General features: G+C 40.4%; 1 protein-coding gene across 6 annotated transcripts in view; it reads left to right on the top strand.

Moving 5' to 3' along the window:
* ATP11A (ATPase phospholipid transporting 11A) overlaps nucleotides 1–17,539 on the top strand; it is a 139,015-nt gene that overhangs the window by 100,446 nt on the left and 21,030 nt on the right. For all 6 annotated transcript variants that reach the window (XM_016151906.2, XM_016151910.2, XM_016151908.2 and 3 more), the window contains exons 15-23: nucleotides 275–346; nucleotides 2,553–2,626; nucleotides 6,897–7,000; nucleotides 9,369–9,550; nucleotides 11,905–12,156; nucleotides 13,730–13,904; nucleotides 15,662–15,764; nucleotides 16,024–16,169; nucleotides 16,688–16,747. In XM_016151906.2, coding sequence (XP_016007392.2) covers nucleotides 275–346; nucleotides 2,553–2,626; nucleotides 6,897–7,000; nucleotides 9,369–9,550; nucleotides 11,905–12,156; nucleotides 13,730–13,904; nucleotides 15,662–15,764; nucleotides 16,024–16,169; nucleotides 16,688–16,747 — 1,168 coding nt within the window. The remainder of the gene's footprint in view (nucleotides 1–274; nucleotides 347–2,552; nucleotides 2,627–6,896; nucleotides 7,001–9,368; nucleotides 9,551–11,904; nucleotides 12,157–13,729; nucleotides 13,905–15,661; nucleotides 15,765–16,023; nucleotides 16,170–16,687; nucleotides 16,748–17,539) is intronic.

The raw sequence follows: 17,539 nt of genomic DNA, 5'->3' as shown, positions 1-17,539 counted from the left end.
ATACCCACCAATAAGAATGCACCTCATCGCTGTGGTGCTCAGGAGGTGGGGCTAAGTCAGAAAATCTGCTGATTCTTGGAGAATTTTTTGAGATGGTGAATAAATTCAGTATTATAATTTACTAAATTTATAATTCAGTTTGTTACATCTGTGTTTTCCAAAAGTGGTTCTTTTTTTTGAAAAGAAATCTTTACCAAAATGTAAAACAAATATTCTGTGAAAGAGGAGTATCGGAATTTGAAATTAACCACTGGATTTGCCTTCTTCTTTGCAGACTTGGTTTTACGTATCTAAGGCTAAAGGACAATTATATGGAGATATTAAATAGGGACAATGACATTGAAAGGTAAGATACTAACTACTATACGTTCAATTGAGATGGTAAAAATAAAAAATTGTTTTTATAATGTTTTTTCATGCGGGGAAAATTAAACTCTGTGTACTCTTCCCATAACTCATTCCCCTTTCTTCTCAGTAATAACCCCAGGAATGTCACCAAAATGTCTGGAAAATTTAAGAGCTGGACAGGTAGAGAAGAAGCTGGTTACATGAAGTTGCATCATTGAATAAGTTTTTGGTTAAGCCACCTAATATCAGGTTTTACTGTAAGAGTTCTAAAAGTTTCTAGCATATTCTAACACTTCCTTGGTCACTCCCTCACTCTTCATGAAGGGGAGGAAGGAAGCACCTTCCTCATGGACTCCTGCATTCGCAGTGCCAGCTCCCAGGTCATGGAGCCCAGTGTCCTGTGGAAAACAGTATGAGAAAGTATGCTTGAGATAACCAGCTGGACGTGGGATGGTTTCACTTTTCAAATCTCAGTGAAAATTCGTGGGACTGTCTATCCAAAATTACTCAATTTGTAGGACTGTCTATCCAAAATTACTGGTCCCAGAGATAAATGGCTTACTTTGTGTTTTGACTCAGAAGATTGGGTGATCCATCTCTCCTTGATAAATAACATAAATATTCAATGAGCAATAATGGATACAGGCAAACACAGGTAAGACTTAGTGGTGATGGCTTCAAGAAAACTAGATTTTAAAATTTCCTTCTTAGGAAAAATAAACCCCAGTTAGTAGGAGTGGTGAAGCCCTTGACTCTGGACCTGGCTGCTCAGTCCTAGATTATTATAGTGGGGCTACTCTCTGTGGATCTGGGGGCTTCCTAGGAGTTGTGAGGGCACCTCTGGGAGGCAGACATATTGCTATTGGCTTTTGGTTTCCAATTGAAAAGGCAGGTGGGATCACTACTAAAATTATAGCACAGTGCTGCTGAGGAATTCATAGGGAACCCTCTTACCAGTGTAGGGGAGGAAGAAACTTCCCCCTGCCCTCAAGGTTATTTCAGCTTGTCTAATAATCAAATAGAAACGAGACGTGTTAACAAGAGAAAAATGACAAAATTTAATTACATATGTATGCATGGGAATTCTGTATACATGAGAGAGTCAGAGACCACACATGCAAAGAGGTTCAGAGGACAGAGAGGGAAAATGAGGTATATGTGACATTCTGGTCTAAGGATGGGGTAAGATGCCCTGAGGCTTCAGAGGGGTGAAAGGTCATTGCAGAATGATAAGAGGAGCAGATGTTCAATAATTATATGTTTATCCTGTCATATAGCTAGGTCATAACAAGTTATGTCTGGTGATAACTCTTATTATAGTCAAGGCCCCTAATATAAATTCTTTAAGAGAGATGTAAAAGTTTCTCAGGAGCCCACAGGGTCTCAATTGTCTTCAGCTCAAAGTAATCCAAATGCCAAAGTGGCACATCTTGGGGAGGCTTATTCTGAACCCCTTCACCAGACTGTGAGTGGAGACAGACATTGTATAAGTTTCAGAGTCACCCTCGAGCTGCCGGCTAGGATCTCTAGACTCTAAGGAGTTTTTAGAGATAGTGTCATGAGTGGCTGAACTATTTTCAATATTTCAAATGCCAGACACAAATCATGAATCTTCTAATAATAAGACTGCACATGCTGATTAAACATCAGTCGTCTGCCTTTTTAATGATTTTTATCTATATGAAGGACACTGGTTCATTCTCAGGGATCAAAAGCTCTGCTATGACCTGTGGGTCTGTGTTCAACGGAATTTAGGAGAGTGAATCAGCACATGAGAAATACAGTTTGTTTGATGCACAAACTCCATGAGCACCGGAGGGGTGGGGAGTGGACGTCCTAGGCGAAGGTCTTAGTGGTGAGCAAATTGGAGCCTGGCCTCGGCCTTCCTCTGTCTGTCCCCTGTGGGACCCTCACGCCAGCAGCGAGGAGCAGAATCACCAAACCATGTGAATCCAGACTTTTCCATCATGTGTACAGAAACTATCCAGCCTCCAGGTTTTTCCTTATAAGGGCTGCTCGACAGTAGTGCCCTTCAGGGAGAAATGGGGGTGGGGTGTGGATGGAGTTGATTTTTTTTAAGGACTGTGTATGGGTTGGGGAGAAGACTACCCCAGATATCCTGCTATGGAAAGACTGATAAACGCCCGGATTTTGTGACATACAAAACCAGATGGGTATTAAAACAGTTTTAATCTCTTTTTCAGGTTTGAATTGCTAGAAATTTTGAGTTTTGACTCCGTAAGGAGGAGAATGAGTGTAATTGTAAGATCCACTACAGGTAGAAATTTCTTTTTCTTTTGATTACTTTAAGCATACATTGTGATTGTGTTTTAATTTGATGCTTACATTCTATAGGAGCTTTACAAATTTAACCATTTAGTCTCTTTTTTAAAAAACATAGATGAACCAACTACAGGTCACATAACTCTTCACGTCCACGATGGGCCGCACAACTCCTCACGCCCGCTCCAGGTGACATCACTCCTCAGCTCTTTATGCTCCTGTTTCTCCCCCAGGCACCGTAGGCTGGCGGGCTGAGTTACCTTTGGTTTCCCCCTTGAATGCAAGTCCTGCAAAGGCTGCCTCCGCAGTGTCTCTTCATTTCTCTCTTTTCAGTCCTTACATGCAGCACCTGCTTCCAAGGCCGCCCATCTGCAGTCTCCTCCTTTCTATCGTCCTGCTACCATGTCGGTCTTCTTAAGATCCTCGGGTGCTCACTGTCCCTGCTGGGGCCTTGTGGGATCCTGTCCTATATCAGGCAGCCACTCTCCAAGGTCTTCGCCTTGAGTCCCTGAACAGCCTTCCCAGCTTTCGTTCCCAGGCCACCCCCAAATGGGCACTGCATGGACTTTTCCATATGGAGGTCCTCTACCTGGCAAGGACTTTTTCACCTGGAGTCCCTATAGCTGGCGTGGACTTTTCCACCTATAAGGTCCTCTGCCTCTTTGGGTCTTTTCCACATGGAGGCCCTCTTGCTTGTTTGTACCTTTCCGAAGACAGCTCAACAGCCAACTGGTTAGGAAGCCTTTCCTGGTTACCTCAGTCATATGAGCTGTTGGTTCTTCCTCTGGCCTAGCTAGACTGAAAGCATTCTAAATGCTGAACTTATGGTCACCTCTACTACTGCGTGCTCAATAAATACTGCTAAATTCAGTTTACTAATGCAATTTAAAAATGGCATTTTATCAAGAGATGTGGGATCTTATTTTTTGTTTCTGGAAAATAGGCAATACCAGGCTGTGTTTATCATTTTTGGAAAGTTGCCTGGTGAGCAATCAAATGCAGCCATTACCCTGAAACTAAACAGACTCAGCTTAAAATAGTGATCTGAGGGCATGTTGGGAAATTTTACATTGGCCAACATCTAACCGCTCGTGTTGAGAGAATTTCATTTCGATGGGAAGTAAACAAAGTAACTTTTCTTACATAGAGCTATTCTGGCTTTTTTTTTTTTTTTCTGGTGGAACCAGCAATACCTTGTTTTCTAAGACCATTGAAGGCGTTGTAAGGTTGCTGTAGGCCTATCTTTCAGCAGCACCCTGTGCGTCATTTTCCAAGGAGTTGAGATTGTGTGCTGGATAACGAGCCTGGCTGCTCTGGGAGCTGTGCTGACTGTCTCAGAACTGGTTTTCTTAGCCATAGGCTTTCAACCCCTCTAAACCAAGTTATCAAACATGGTAGACAAGAGCAGGCTCCACCGACAAAACTTGCACTGAGTGTCATGGGACATAAAATAACTTATAATAAATGCTGCCCGTACACATAGAAACATTTTGCCAATAGAGTCAGCAGGGCATGGGAAGCATATACCCTATGATGTTTGAAGCAAATTCAGATGCACTAACACTAGCCTGAGTGCAGAAGGTTACTCCACTGCACACTAATGAAGAACTCTCCTGAGAGTTTAAGCCATTCAGAATTACAGAAGAAAGGCATTAAATTGTGGAAATCCTTCTGTCTTATGTTTTTTTCTCCCCTTATGAAAGTAAAGTCTAGGAGCTACATCATGCTTAGAGAAAGTTCCTGAGTCTGCAGTAATAATTACAGTCTAAGGAAGTGATGCATCTGTTATCCACAGCCTTCTGCCCTGCTGTGGATTCTGTTGTACTGCCATGGTCACAGATACTGGAATCTTCTTACACAATCTTCATTGCCATCAAAAAGGGCATCACAAAAGCTTGAAAGGGAGCCAGATCACATTAAGAATTTATGCCCAAGACATTCACATCACTAGAATATCCCATCCACGAGATGCCTACATTTTTTTTTCTGAAGACATCTTTGAGGAACCGCGAGCTTACAAGGGAAACTGCCATGTTATCTAATCTAGCCAGTGCATCAATTAATTTCAAGAGAAGTTTGAATATTTAATTCAACGAGTTTTTCTCTAAGTTATAACGCATCTCCAGAGATGACACTAATCGCGCCAGTTTTATAACCTAACGGAGGGTTGATTGTGTTAGGGGAGAATGGAAACCATAAGCCACTGCAGCCAGTTAACAACTTATTTCCTTCCAAGAGCACTTCAGTGCTACAGTCATCAGAGCTGGGCCTTGAGCCCACAGAATGCTCCATAGATTTCAATCACATTACCTGTGGGCGCTGCCGTAGGTTAGATCACGTCACCTGTGTGCTGCTTTTAGTTACTATCACATCACTCATCTGCGCACCATTCTGGGTTAGTTGCTTTTTGCTTGTTTACAAAACTAGAAAAGCAGAATCTAAGCTGATACCAAATACTGTCAGCTCTAGTCCTTTGCAGATTAAATGGTGCCTTATACTCTGGGTATTTTTATGTCAAAGGATCTCCTCACCCAAGTCGTAAGGCTGAACTTGTTCCACGTCTAAAGTTGGTACAGAGGAACTGACAAGTTGAGACAGCGGGAAACTTAAGTCATTTACAAGCCATTACCATGAGTCATCCATGATTTTCTTAGGGGAAAAAAGTATTATTGTTCAAGAATGTATCATTACTTTGTCTGGACTACAGTTCTTCAAAACTGTATCTGATGACTTAGGAGCATTGGCTAGAAAAAATGTCTGGTAGTCGGAAATGGATTCTGACATCAGGCTGGTTGGTATATGACTAAGAACCCCAGGTCACACACCTATGTGGTCGCGTAGGCGTCTTCTGGGGGTCATACTTCCTGCTCTGGTAGATTCCTGCTCAGTGTGGCTGGGTCGTGCTCCCGGTTCTTTCCCAGCCTTTGCTTAGCCACAGCTCTGCTTCGTATGCTGGCGATACAGACATCACTAGACTCCATTTTTTTCTGGCCATAGGTTGACGTTACCCTTGGTTTAATTTCAGGACTTATACGAGCTTAACTTGTGTTGTGTTTTAAACGTTTTCACTCGGTGTATGTCAGAGGAGTTAGTTCTTTCTGGGATAAAGGAAATAAACCAAGGGGGCTCCTCATGCCATAGCCGAGTTCCTCAGCCCTTGTCTAGGTTCCCAGTGCAGACCAACTGGTATGGTCTCACCAGCCGTTGCCTCAAGAGTGTGCCCCTCCTGACCCGCTCCACCTGGGGAGTTGGCTGCAGTGAAACAATACCCTGCTTCTCCTGGTGCCTCTCGATTTGGTTTCCAGGATGTACTTCTGAGGGCCATCACTGTCTAGGGATTTTAGGCATCAGCCCTGAGCCAGGGAGCTCAGCATTCGAGCTTTCTGTCTGGAGACAAATTAAGAATACATCGTGGGTCACAGTAGCCATGCCCCTTCTCCCAGCCCTGCAGTCCCTATGACAGACTGCCATGGGATTTCCATGAGCCCAGTGTAAACAAACCCACCTGGCAAAGTGTCTCATGGCTTTGTGGGCCAGAAAAAAGATTTTTTTTTGCTGAAAGAGGAGGAGCCTCCCTGTGCCAAGGGTTTGTTGCTTCAGGGCTGGTGCCTTCCGTCTCTCTAATTGCCCTTTTGTCATATACTAGAGAACTTCCACTACTTATCTGTAAGAGAAAATCTTTTTATCTTGAGAGAAGAGAAGTATGCATCTGCAGTACAAATATCTGCAAAGTAATTGGGACATTGCTTGAGGTGTGGGGCAAAAATTATAAAACAGACATTTGTTATAACTCTTACTGATGCAAAAGATGACCTAGATATTATGTTCTTTGTCAAGATGCATCACATTCTAACAGGGTTTGATGTTCACCTCCCAGTGTTTCAGCAAATCTTTCCCCACTTGGGGTCAGCCACATACTTTGTCTTTTTAACCCCCTTCCTGGTTCCGGGGTCATTTTATTCCTCACTCCTATCCTAACAAGAGAGGGGGTAGATGTGACGGGAAGGACACCCAGGAGCCAGTTTTTTCCAGGTTTGTGGCTTTCCTATGAGATTTCTAGGGTTGTAGGAATAAACTGAGGCTTTGGGGTAATCTATATAATTTAATATTTTCCTGACTTGTTAACTGATCTGTCAAAACCTCCTTTACAACAGTTTCAGTTCTGGTATCCCTATCTTTATTTCTTAATAATAGCATAATTTGAAAAATAATTTATCTTCCCCATACTGTGATTAAATTGAATATCTTTCTCCTTCATTTCATAGGAGAAATTTATCTGTTTTGCAAAGGAGCAGATTCTTCAATATTTCCTCGAGTAATAGAAGGCAAAGTTGATCAGATCCGATCCAGAGTGGAACGCAATGCTGTGGTGAGATGGCGGGCTGAGGGGACGAGCATCGCACTCACTGTCCTGTCAGGAAGGAAAAACTCCTGACTGGGAACGCCGTGTTCTTTTCCCTGAGAGGCACACTTAGAAGTCAGAATGGGCCACGTGTGCACAACGTGGACTTGCACACAGAGGCGTTCTGGGCCTGGGCACCACCCTCCAGCACGTTCCCTCAGCAGACCTTCGGCGTGTTTTTATTTTGAGGTGGGGCTAGGTTGGTTGGTTAATGTTTTGGAGATTCAAATTCGAAGCGCATTTGTGGCGACTGGAGTAGAAAAAGTAGATTTTTATGCCGAAGGATTTTTAGTAATTCATTTCAAAAATCAATTAGCATTTATGCTTCTCATCGTGACTCCCCTACTTGGTTTTCTTCTCGCATCTCGCTCTAAAGCATGCATGTAGCTTAGTCCGTTCTATAACTTCAGCAACGCCGTTCAGATGGCCAGCAGATCTGAGCTTTTGACACCCCCATCCCACGGCTCCAGCTCCCGCTTTCAAGGTCTGCTGTGGGTGTGGGACGGGCTGTGCATCTCTGACCCAGGACCACCCTCCCCTGTCCACATCAGACTCTAAGCCAGTGATGCATGGCTCCTCATGACACATTGCCCCCACTTTACTTGAGATATTATAGCATGAAAAATTTCTCTTATCCAAGAGGCATCCTTTTTATCCTGAGACCATGCATGCCTGAAGCAGCTACTATAATTTTAAACTTTGTTTAGTGTTGCTGTCATGTGCAAATCCTTTGGCTTTAAATTCTTATTAAAGTGCCTAGTAACACCTACTGGTCAAACACAGCAGCTGTCATTGAACCAGTGGGAATCAATATGTAAGCTGCAGGTTTAAGATTATTAAACCTTTTATGTTTGGGATCATGAAAATATGTCACTAATTTCCGCTACCCATAGAGGTCAGAAGCCTGTTGATGGGGAAAATGAAGGACTTCTTTGAAGCACTTGAGTGTACACATACAGAGTGAAGTCCATTTACAGATGTAGTCCATTTTAATGGAGGGTGTATGAGGTTACCCCCCATGCACAAGTCACTTCAAAATAGCATCTGAAATAAGGCCTCGTTCCACTGTGACCAGATGACTGTGTGACCCTGGCTGCACTGATAGCCACGTGAGTCAAATAGGATAGGCTCTAGATAGAGCATTTTCATCATGGAACCCTGAGATCTCTGCTCAGAACAGAGGAGAAGATGTTCTCTGCCCCCAAGTTCTCCTGTCTGTCTCTCCCATTCTTTCAGAGGAAAGTCATATTCGAACTAAGGAAGTTCATGGGACTAACACTAGAATTCAGTGTGTTCTGTCTAAACCACTGCTGCTTGGACCTCAGAAAAGTCCAGACTTTAAAACTCAGTGTTTCTGTGTAGCATATCATCATTGCATTATGTCTGCTAACCTAGAAGCTTCTGTAGAAGTGGGTACAGGCTGAGTGGATTTCCAATCCATATTACGTCTCTTAAGCATGTGTTCCCTTTTCCTTATAAATATAACTATTTAAACTTTCCTTTCAACTCTTTTTAATAACTTTGCTTTCTGACATTAGAGGTTGCTTCAGGCATTCTGTCTACCTGCATCTCATAAGGGAAAAGTACTCGTTTCTTTCTGATTATGCCATGAGCCTTCTCTCAGCTCCTGGAAATCTGATAACATTTTCTTCAAGGGGGCAGAAGACTGTCTCTTTGCAGCTGCCCCGCCAGACAGTGAGGAAGGAGCAGGCACACTCCAGTTAACTAAAACCCAAACTAACACACTGGCAGAATGAAAATGCTTCATATGTGGCCCCTTGAGGCTCTGAGGGTCCAACTTACTTGTACTTTACTGGCTGGTATTATGCTTCTGTATGTGTGGTGGCACAGAGATCACAGTAGAGAATTTGTTGTTCTGAGGTTCTTATTTCACTCTCTTGTGGACCAAATAGATTTGTAAGACTTTGTAGCATGTTAAGCCAATACTACTAACCTAGCCCAATTTTCCTCCAGTGAGTGCTAAATAAGATTAAACTATATCACAAACTCCCATGCAAAACATGTTACTTTAGAAATACCACTTGCAATTCACCATAAAATTGCAAATGACTATCCTAAAAAAAAGTTTAACTCTTCATTTGTCAAAAGAAAAGAACAAAGTCTTAACCTTTGATGGCCTTGATTTTATTATTTATTCCCCTGCTGCTAGTTTAAAAATTTTATAATATATAATGATTATATTTAATGTTGGTTGACTTATAATTATTTGATTAGTCATTCTAATTAGAGAAAGAAGATATTGGGAAAACCACTGAAAAATAATATTTTGGCACAGCAACGCTTGAATTCACACAAAATGCATTGTATCCCACAGGAGGGTCTTCGGACTTTGTGCGTTGCCTACAAAAGGCTCGTCCAAGAAGAATATGAAGGCATTTGTAAACTGCTGCAGGCTGCTAAGGTGGCACTTCAAGATCGAGAAAAGAAGTTAGCAGAAGCCTATGAGCAGATAGAGAAAGACCTTATTCTGCTTGGCGCTACTGCTGTTGAGGATCGGTAAAGTGACCACTATGCCTTGTCTCCAGAAACCAAGCATGATGCAGTGTGGCAGCATGGGCTGCGTGGGGCTGCTTCAGGCGGAAATGTGTCAGCCGTACCCAACGCGGACGTGTTTACACAGCAGGAGGAGACAAGCTGTCTGACTCCATGCCGTGAAGTAATATCACGGGGAGCTCATGGCTGCCCAAGAATGAGATGCCTGAAATTCTCACTTTCCCAGAAGAAACTGGAAGTAGTCAATAGTTACTTTTACATCATATTATGAATAGTTGAGATATAGGGTTATTTTTTAAAAATATCTTCTAGCACATAATCAAGAACTAATTCCTAGATTTGTTATTCGTTCTTTTCAAACACAAGGTGTAACATTCTAGATCCTAACATACTCAATGTATTTGTCACTACTCACTGAAGAAATTTAAAATAATCAAGTAGAATATTTCAAATATATATTTCAATATGAATAATAATATAATAATAATAGCTAACAAAATTACCGATTACAGATTTTCAAATGCCTCCAAAGAAAGAGCTTCTAAACTTCATAATTCTATAAGGACTAAAAGTTTTTTAAGGCTAAGTGCACTAAGAAATGGTCTTCTGTCCACTCTGTCGTCTTGAGAGCTGAGTGAAAAGAATGAATTACAATTTACTTTGAAGGAATGGAAAAGAAAAAAAAATCCCAATTGAAAAGAATAAAACAAATTTTAGGAAATTGAGAGTTTATTTCCCACAAAGTATGAAAGTCTTTAAAATCTTTATATTACTCCAAAAGTTAAAGTCTTAACTGGAAACATATGTTTTCCCAGTGTCTTTAACAAGCATTTACTGAGTTCTCAATCTCAAAAGCGTGTTGGGCAATGTAAGAAGTTTCCATTTATTTTTTTTTTTAGTCTCTTTCTTCAGTCAGTTCAGATATATTATATTATACAGATATAAACATAAGAAGCATAACATGCTCCAGACTGGTTTAGAATGTGAAACCATAGTTATAGATTGTGTGTTAGGAAGGAGAGGGTTGTTGAGTAGGGTGGTGTTTGTCTGGGGAAGGGTCGGACCTGCTCCTTGAAGGAAGTGATGGGGAGGCTTTTGCAGATGCAAGGAACTGAGCAGGCAAATCAATGTGTCAGGGTCCCCTCAAGAGGGTTGTGGGAGCAGATCAACTTGGTGGGGAGTTGAGACATTGGAATATTGAGAGTAGGTACCTGGTGTGTATGTGTGTGTGGGGGGGGGGAGACGGGGGGGGGTAGTACGTGGGGATCAATGGCTTCAAAGTGACGAATTTGTTTACTTTAGAATCTCTAGCCAGCATCTTCACAGACTACTCTCAGCCTCAGTTTCCTCTTTCGAAAAGAAAAAATGATGAAATTAAAGATGTAGTTTTCTATCTCTAGAATACTGTTGTATGATCTCCAGACTTCTACCTAGGAGGTTTATCCTAGATCTAACCAAACTATCCCAGTTAGAAGATGAATCCATTCCTTTTATTCAGTGCTTATCAGAGACACACTACATTATTCCACATGCCTGTCAAACCCTAAGACTCTAAAAACTTGAAAAAATGTCAGGCCTCCCAAATGAGGCAAGCACGGTTTTGATGCCAGACTTCCACGGATAGTGGGACAGCCTAGCCCATGTCAAGAGAGCCATTTATCCTGACATGATTTGTAACCTCTGCAAGGTTTGAGTTTTCCACACGTAAAGTGGGGTAATAATAAACTCCACGCTCCTTAAGTTGGTTGTAAAAATGAAATGTCACACACGAAATTCTTCATGCAGCATCTAACACATGGTAAGCCTACGATGCATGTTAGCCAGTCATAGAATCACAACTAGCATTATTAGTGTTTTACATCATTTAGAGAAACATGGGCTCCAATTTGATAAGTGGCAAAATTTGAACAGTTTATGCCAAAAAAAAAAGATAATGACTATTACTGACCACCTCTTTTGCAGATCTTATTTTTTCCTGAGTAAGACTTTTTTGTTGTTGTTGGTTATATGGTACTTCTTATAATTGCCTAAAATCTTCTCTCGTTAGTGAGTCCCAGCTAGATAGAAAACTGCGGTGCTGACATATGGCAATTGTGCAAGACAACCATTTACTTCTTAACATTTTATTTATGTTTATCTATTTGGTATTAGGAAGGGTTTTTTGTTTGTTTGTTTGTTTGTTTTTTCTGTAAAAACGATACATTTTAAAAGGAGATTCAGGCACTTTACTGTAAGATCATGAGCCAGCAGTATGGTTTTAATTTTGAGGGGCTAGATCACAAGTTTCTGAAATTGTTTATTTTTATTTGCCTTTGCCAGCCCTGATGTTCACCGTGTTTTGGTTTTGCTTTCCTTAGGCTCCAGGAAAAAGCTGCTGACACCATAGAAGCTCTGCAGAAGGCAGGGATCAAAGTCTGGGTTCTTACCGGGGACAAGATGGAGACAGCGGCAGCCACCTGCTATGCGTGCAAACTCTTCAGGAGAAACACACAGTTGCTCGAGCTGACCACCAAGAAAATCGAGGAGCAGAGTTTACATGACGTCCTGTTTGAGCTCAGTAAAACTGTCCTACGCTATAGCGGCAGCTTAACCAGGGACAACCTCTCAGGGTAGGCGACACCCTCCTTTGGCACTGCAAAAGATGTTTTCAGAAGGATTAAAGTGACCTCCACTTACAAGGATGGAGCCTCGGTGCCCTTGCTGGGAATGTGGTTCTGTCCTCCTGGATCAGTAACAGCATCAGCGTGGTTAGAGTGCTCACAGGAAACATGATCAAAGCTGTTTCTTCTTAGGAATTATAACATACCTTTTAGCACAAGAGTGTATGCATAAGAAAGGGGTGTGTGTGTGTGTGTGTGTGTGTGTGTGTGTGTGTGTGTGTTTCAAACTGCTGGCTAAAGAATGCAGGAAGGCTTGATCAATTTACAAAATATTGTGAATGGTGTAATTCTCATCTCTTTCTAAGACCTCCTCAGGGCATCTGTCGGACCAGGGAGGGAAATATTAATACATGGCTGTTTGTCTGTTAAGACAAAACAGTATATGCCCAAGAGTTGCGTTCCCGCCCCCCCCCCCAAGAATATTTGGCAATTTATTCTGATACATTTTATCAATGCTGTCCTGGCTGGTGTTAGATGCATAAGATGCATGATCTAAGATTAGATTGTATTTGATTCGTTTTAGATTTTCATTAATGTAGGTAAAGCACAAGCAGCTCTCTAACCATATGCAAATTTTAAATTATTCATAAGTAGTACAAAGATATTCCCCTTCACCTGGTCTGCAGAATTCCTTTTGGGGATTAGAGATATTTTTTGTAACTTTGAAACCCAGCAAAGAGAATTATGACTGTTCTTCCCAACTCAGGTCATTCAGGCAGAGTATCAAGGAGATATTAGGTGTAAAGATAAAGACTGAGGTTGACCAATATGACCAGGAAGTTTGCGAATAAAGACTTACCGTTTTAGATTCCAAGAGAAATGCTCTCCTATTGTTGAGAAGTACTGGACCTACATATGAATCACTTGCTTTGCCTAAGTGAAAGGAGAATGTTTAATTAAAACGTAATTTTAAAATATAATCAAAAGTGTTACATCCAGTACTCTAAAGACAGTATTGATAAAATAAGAATTGTGGCTTTCTGCAATTTCAGTTACTCCCGGTCAACCATGGTCAGAAAATAAAAATGGAATATTCCAGAAATAAACAATTCATAAGTTTTAAATGTGCACTGTTCTGAGCAGCATGATGAAATTTCACACTGTTCTGCTCTGTCCCGCCTGGGACATGAATCATCCCTTTGTTCAGCAGATCCATGAGAGAAAGAGACCATATATATACAACTTTTGGTTTGTTACAGTATATTACTATAATTGTTCATTTTATTATTAGTTATTGTTAATCTCTTATTGTACCTAATGTATAACTTAAACTTTGTCATATGTATGTATAGGAAAAACATAGCATATGTAGGGTTTGGCACTGTCTGTGGGTTCAGACATTCACTGGGGGTCTTGGACATATCCCTGTTGATAAGGACGACTACTGTACTAGTTTTTTAATCCCTTGCTCATGGATTTGTAGCCTCTATAGATATCCCCTCCCCCCAAAAAAACTATATAGTTTTCTAAAGTCTATAAATGTAATTACCGAATAATCTCTGTGATTTATATAATCTGACAGACTTTCAACAGATATGCAAGACTACGGTTTAATTATTGATGGAGCTGCGCTGTCTTTAATAATGAAACCCAGAGAAGACGGAAGCTCCAGCAACTACAGAGAGCTCTTCCTTGAGATCTGCCGGAACTGCAGCGCCGTGCTCTGCTGCCGGATGGCGCCCCTGCAGAAAGCCCAGGTCCACGCTCCTGTCCCTTGTCATTAGCTAGTGCTAGAGGGATATTTAAATATTGAAAACCATTAATTAATTAATATAACCACTGATTTTTTTTTTAATCTAGCAAGGTACCACCTTTTTCAAATAAAAGCAAAATAATAGAAATTTAAAACTTGGATCTTATTTTGCTTGTGATTAGTTAAGAGTTGACTGAACCAAATAGATGACCCTTTTGGTGCAAAGACCAGAAGAGATATTGCCGTCTGACTTCTCTTGTAAAAATAAAGCCACATCACAAAAGTATGATCATTTGTAAGAATCTATACTAAAGATGAAAGAGGTAGCAAGTAGCATTACTGAGCACCAACTGTCTACTAGTTACAAATATAGATATGAACCCACTTAACCTTCAGAATAACCCTGTTAGATGACGGATATTATGCTAATTTGACAAATGAAGTACCTAAGATGTAAAAAGTTGCAATAACTTGTTTAACAGAATGTATTTGGAAAATGAGTCAGAATTTGGCTTCTAATGTGTCAAACTCCAAACTCATATTGTACCCACTGCGCCATGTTTTTTTGGAAAAAGAAGTATTTTTTAAAACATTTTTTAAGCATTATGGAGTACATACGTGAACATTGGTATCTTCCTGATATCAGTAAACCTACATTTTTTATTTTGTTAAACGACATTTTAGATACACTAGACCAATTTCTCATGAATTGTTCAAGAAAGAAATCTGTAACTTCTCAGACTAACCCAGTGGTTAAGGTAAAATACTAAACACCATGTGCAAAGAGGTCATTGTTAGCATCATTGCACGTGTGCTACACGAATCTGTTAAGTGACATTGTCACTAAAAATGTAGCACTAAAAATATAGGCTCTCACCTGGGTAATTCTCGAGAAAGACAAGCTGAGACTCAAAACTTCATATACGTTCTATCCAAGATAAAAATGGTTTGATTCCCTGCCCTTCCTTTTTGTGTTTGATTCTATACAAACCTTATATAATAAGGCCTAGAATGGCAATTTAAGGATTTTATGTTTGACCTTCATGTTCTACATGATACTTAAATTTTTAAGTCTTTAACTGAGTTTAGCAAACTTCTATACAAATTAATTTGTGTTTCGGTCCCTCATTTTGAATCAAGAAGGCAAGCCACACATTTTTTCTCATCTTTTCAGTCTTATATCTTGAACCACTACACTTAGACATGTAAGTGGGAAAAAAATATATTATAAAGAAATAGACTAAATATTTGGAAATTATTAATTACACTGAATTGTCAGATTTGATTTTGTACACATGACAAATTTAAAAATTAAAATAGCGCCAAGAACAGCTTATTTTAAAAAGTAGATACTTGATACCAAATAGTTTGGAAAAGCAATATCTTCTAATAGAATACAATGTTCAGATTTTTTCCTATATATTTAAATATATTTCCCCTATATGATTAAATATGTCAGTATAGCAGTGATTGAAAACTACGATGTATATTTCATGTGTCTATCTCCAGTTTGCTTAACAGCCTTTTTCCACTTATCTCATTGAAATCATATCTTACCTACTCTTGCTTTATTTTATTTTGTTTTCGATATGAAAAGAGGTTATCTATCCTATGTAAAGAATGAATGTAGTAAATTCACTCTAAGCAAGGAATTTATTTTTCTTAACTTTACTCTTTTTTTGGTTATTTCTGCCTCGTTAATGAATAACCTGAGCAAAAATAAAACAGAGAAGATAAATTCTCCATTTATTTCTTTTCCAGATTGTTAAATTAATCAAACTTTCAAAAGAGCACCCAATTACGTTAGCAATTGGTGATGGTGCAAATGATGTCAGCATGATTCTGGAAGCCCATGTGGGCATTGGTAAGCCTCTTCTTTTTTAGTTGCCTGAATGTTTTTTAAACCAAGATGTGTTACTTTAGCTAGAGAAGAAGGTGATACAGCCATAAACAAGGTCATAAAATTTAGATGGCACATTTAGGATGCCATCTATGATTTAGTATATTCATGACTGAGAAATCTCACAGTAATGGTTTGATCTAACCTTATTTTGCTTCTTCCTGTTTTCACTTGAGTGGTGTCGGCCAAGGGTGTACTCAGCACATTTATTCCCTTCGTATAGGTGTCATTGGAAAGGAAGGTCGTCAGGCTGCAAGGAACAGTGACTATGCAATACCGAAATTTAAGCATTTAAAGAAGATGCTACTTGTTCATGGGCATTTTTATTACATTAGGATATCTGAGCTTGTGCAATACTTCTTTTATAAGGTAGGAACATTTCCTTGCTCCTCTCACCGTTTCAGCGGCATATAATGTACATGATAAATGACACATTTGACAGATGCCTTAATGCTAGAAAAAGGTAACTTAAGTAAAAATAGAAGTAACTATCAGCAAGGAAGGGGTTAATCCTAGCACTTCTCTCACATTCACACAATTTAATGTGGAACCAATAAGAAGATATCAGTTGTAAAATGAAGAGGAAGGAGCTTTCTTTTATAATTTCTACATTTTATAACATCTACATTGTCTCCTCATTTCTCTTTAACAAATTTCCTTTTATATTGTCTGTTTTCAGAGTGACCAGAACATGGTCACATGCACATTGTAGGTACCATTAAAATAAGAGAAGAATTTTTAAGCCCATCCTCTGCTCTTCTGAGAATATAGGACAGTTTTGGGTCACTTTCCTCAGACAGAGCGGTGTCACATGGACAATCTCTTAGGAGATTAGATACCTTCTACAGTGTGCCCTTGAACTAACAGGCATGTGATTTGTCTTTCAGAATGTCTGCTTCATTTTCCCTCAGTTTTTATACCAGTTCTTCTGTGGGTTTTCACAACAGGTGAGTCCTAGTGTCAGAAGTCAGAAGCACTCCTGAGTCTTATGACCTTGCAGTAGGCGGGGAGTAGACTGCATGCGGGGAGTGCAGGCTGGGACGGCGAAGGATGCCCAAGTGCCCTCTGCCTTGCGGCCCTCAGCAACCCTGTCAGCAGGCAGGGTGAAGGAGAGACATGGAGGGGCCCATGTCCGCTGACTGCAGGCTCTCTCTAGCAGTCCAGTGAGTGATGTGCCCAGAACTTGCCTCCACTGACCTGGCCTAGGGGAGCTATATAGGGCTTTCTGATCCTAGTTGAGAAAGGACTGAACCTAAATCTGAGATCCTCTCCTGGGTGTCTCACCACTGGCTTCTGACACAATCAAGTGTGCTGAGTAGGGTAGTGCAGGCCATCTGGCTGGAGAGGAGAGAAGGGGCCCCTCGGGGTACCCTTTTCCATCATTCTCTTGCTTTCCTGTCCTACTCAAAGGGACTGTGGGCAACTGCTTTCAACTGAAGTGGTTGAGATTGGGGAAAATTGAAGCTTGAAGATGGCAATCAAAATTGCAAACTTTTATGAAACATTTTTTGTTGTACGTTTGCGGTGGCCTAATGGGGTGTGTCATAGTCGGACCTCTCAGCCTCGATTTTAATCCTGTCTAGTTGACATCATGAAGCTTTGAAAATTGTTCTGGTCCTTCTAAATCTGTAGAAAGATGCCTTTGTATACCGTTTAGAATGCTCAGATTTATAGGTCTTTGCAAATTAAAATATATATGTATTTAACAAAACATCAAAAAAGTTTATCAGGAAGCACGG

Source organism: Rousettus aegyptiacus, unplaced genomic scaffold (assembly GCF_014176215.1).
Source record: "Rousettus aegyptiacus isolate mRouAeg1 unplaced genomic scaffold, mRouAeg1.p scaffold_m13_p_11, whole genome shotgun sequence".
NCBI classification, from domain to species: domain Eukaryota; kingdom Metazoa; phylum Chordata; class Mammalia; order Chiroptera; family Pteropodidae; genus Rousettus; species Rousettus aegyptiacus.
This window is presented reverse-complemented; position numbering and strand designations above follow the sequence as displayed.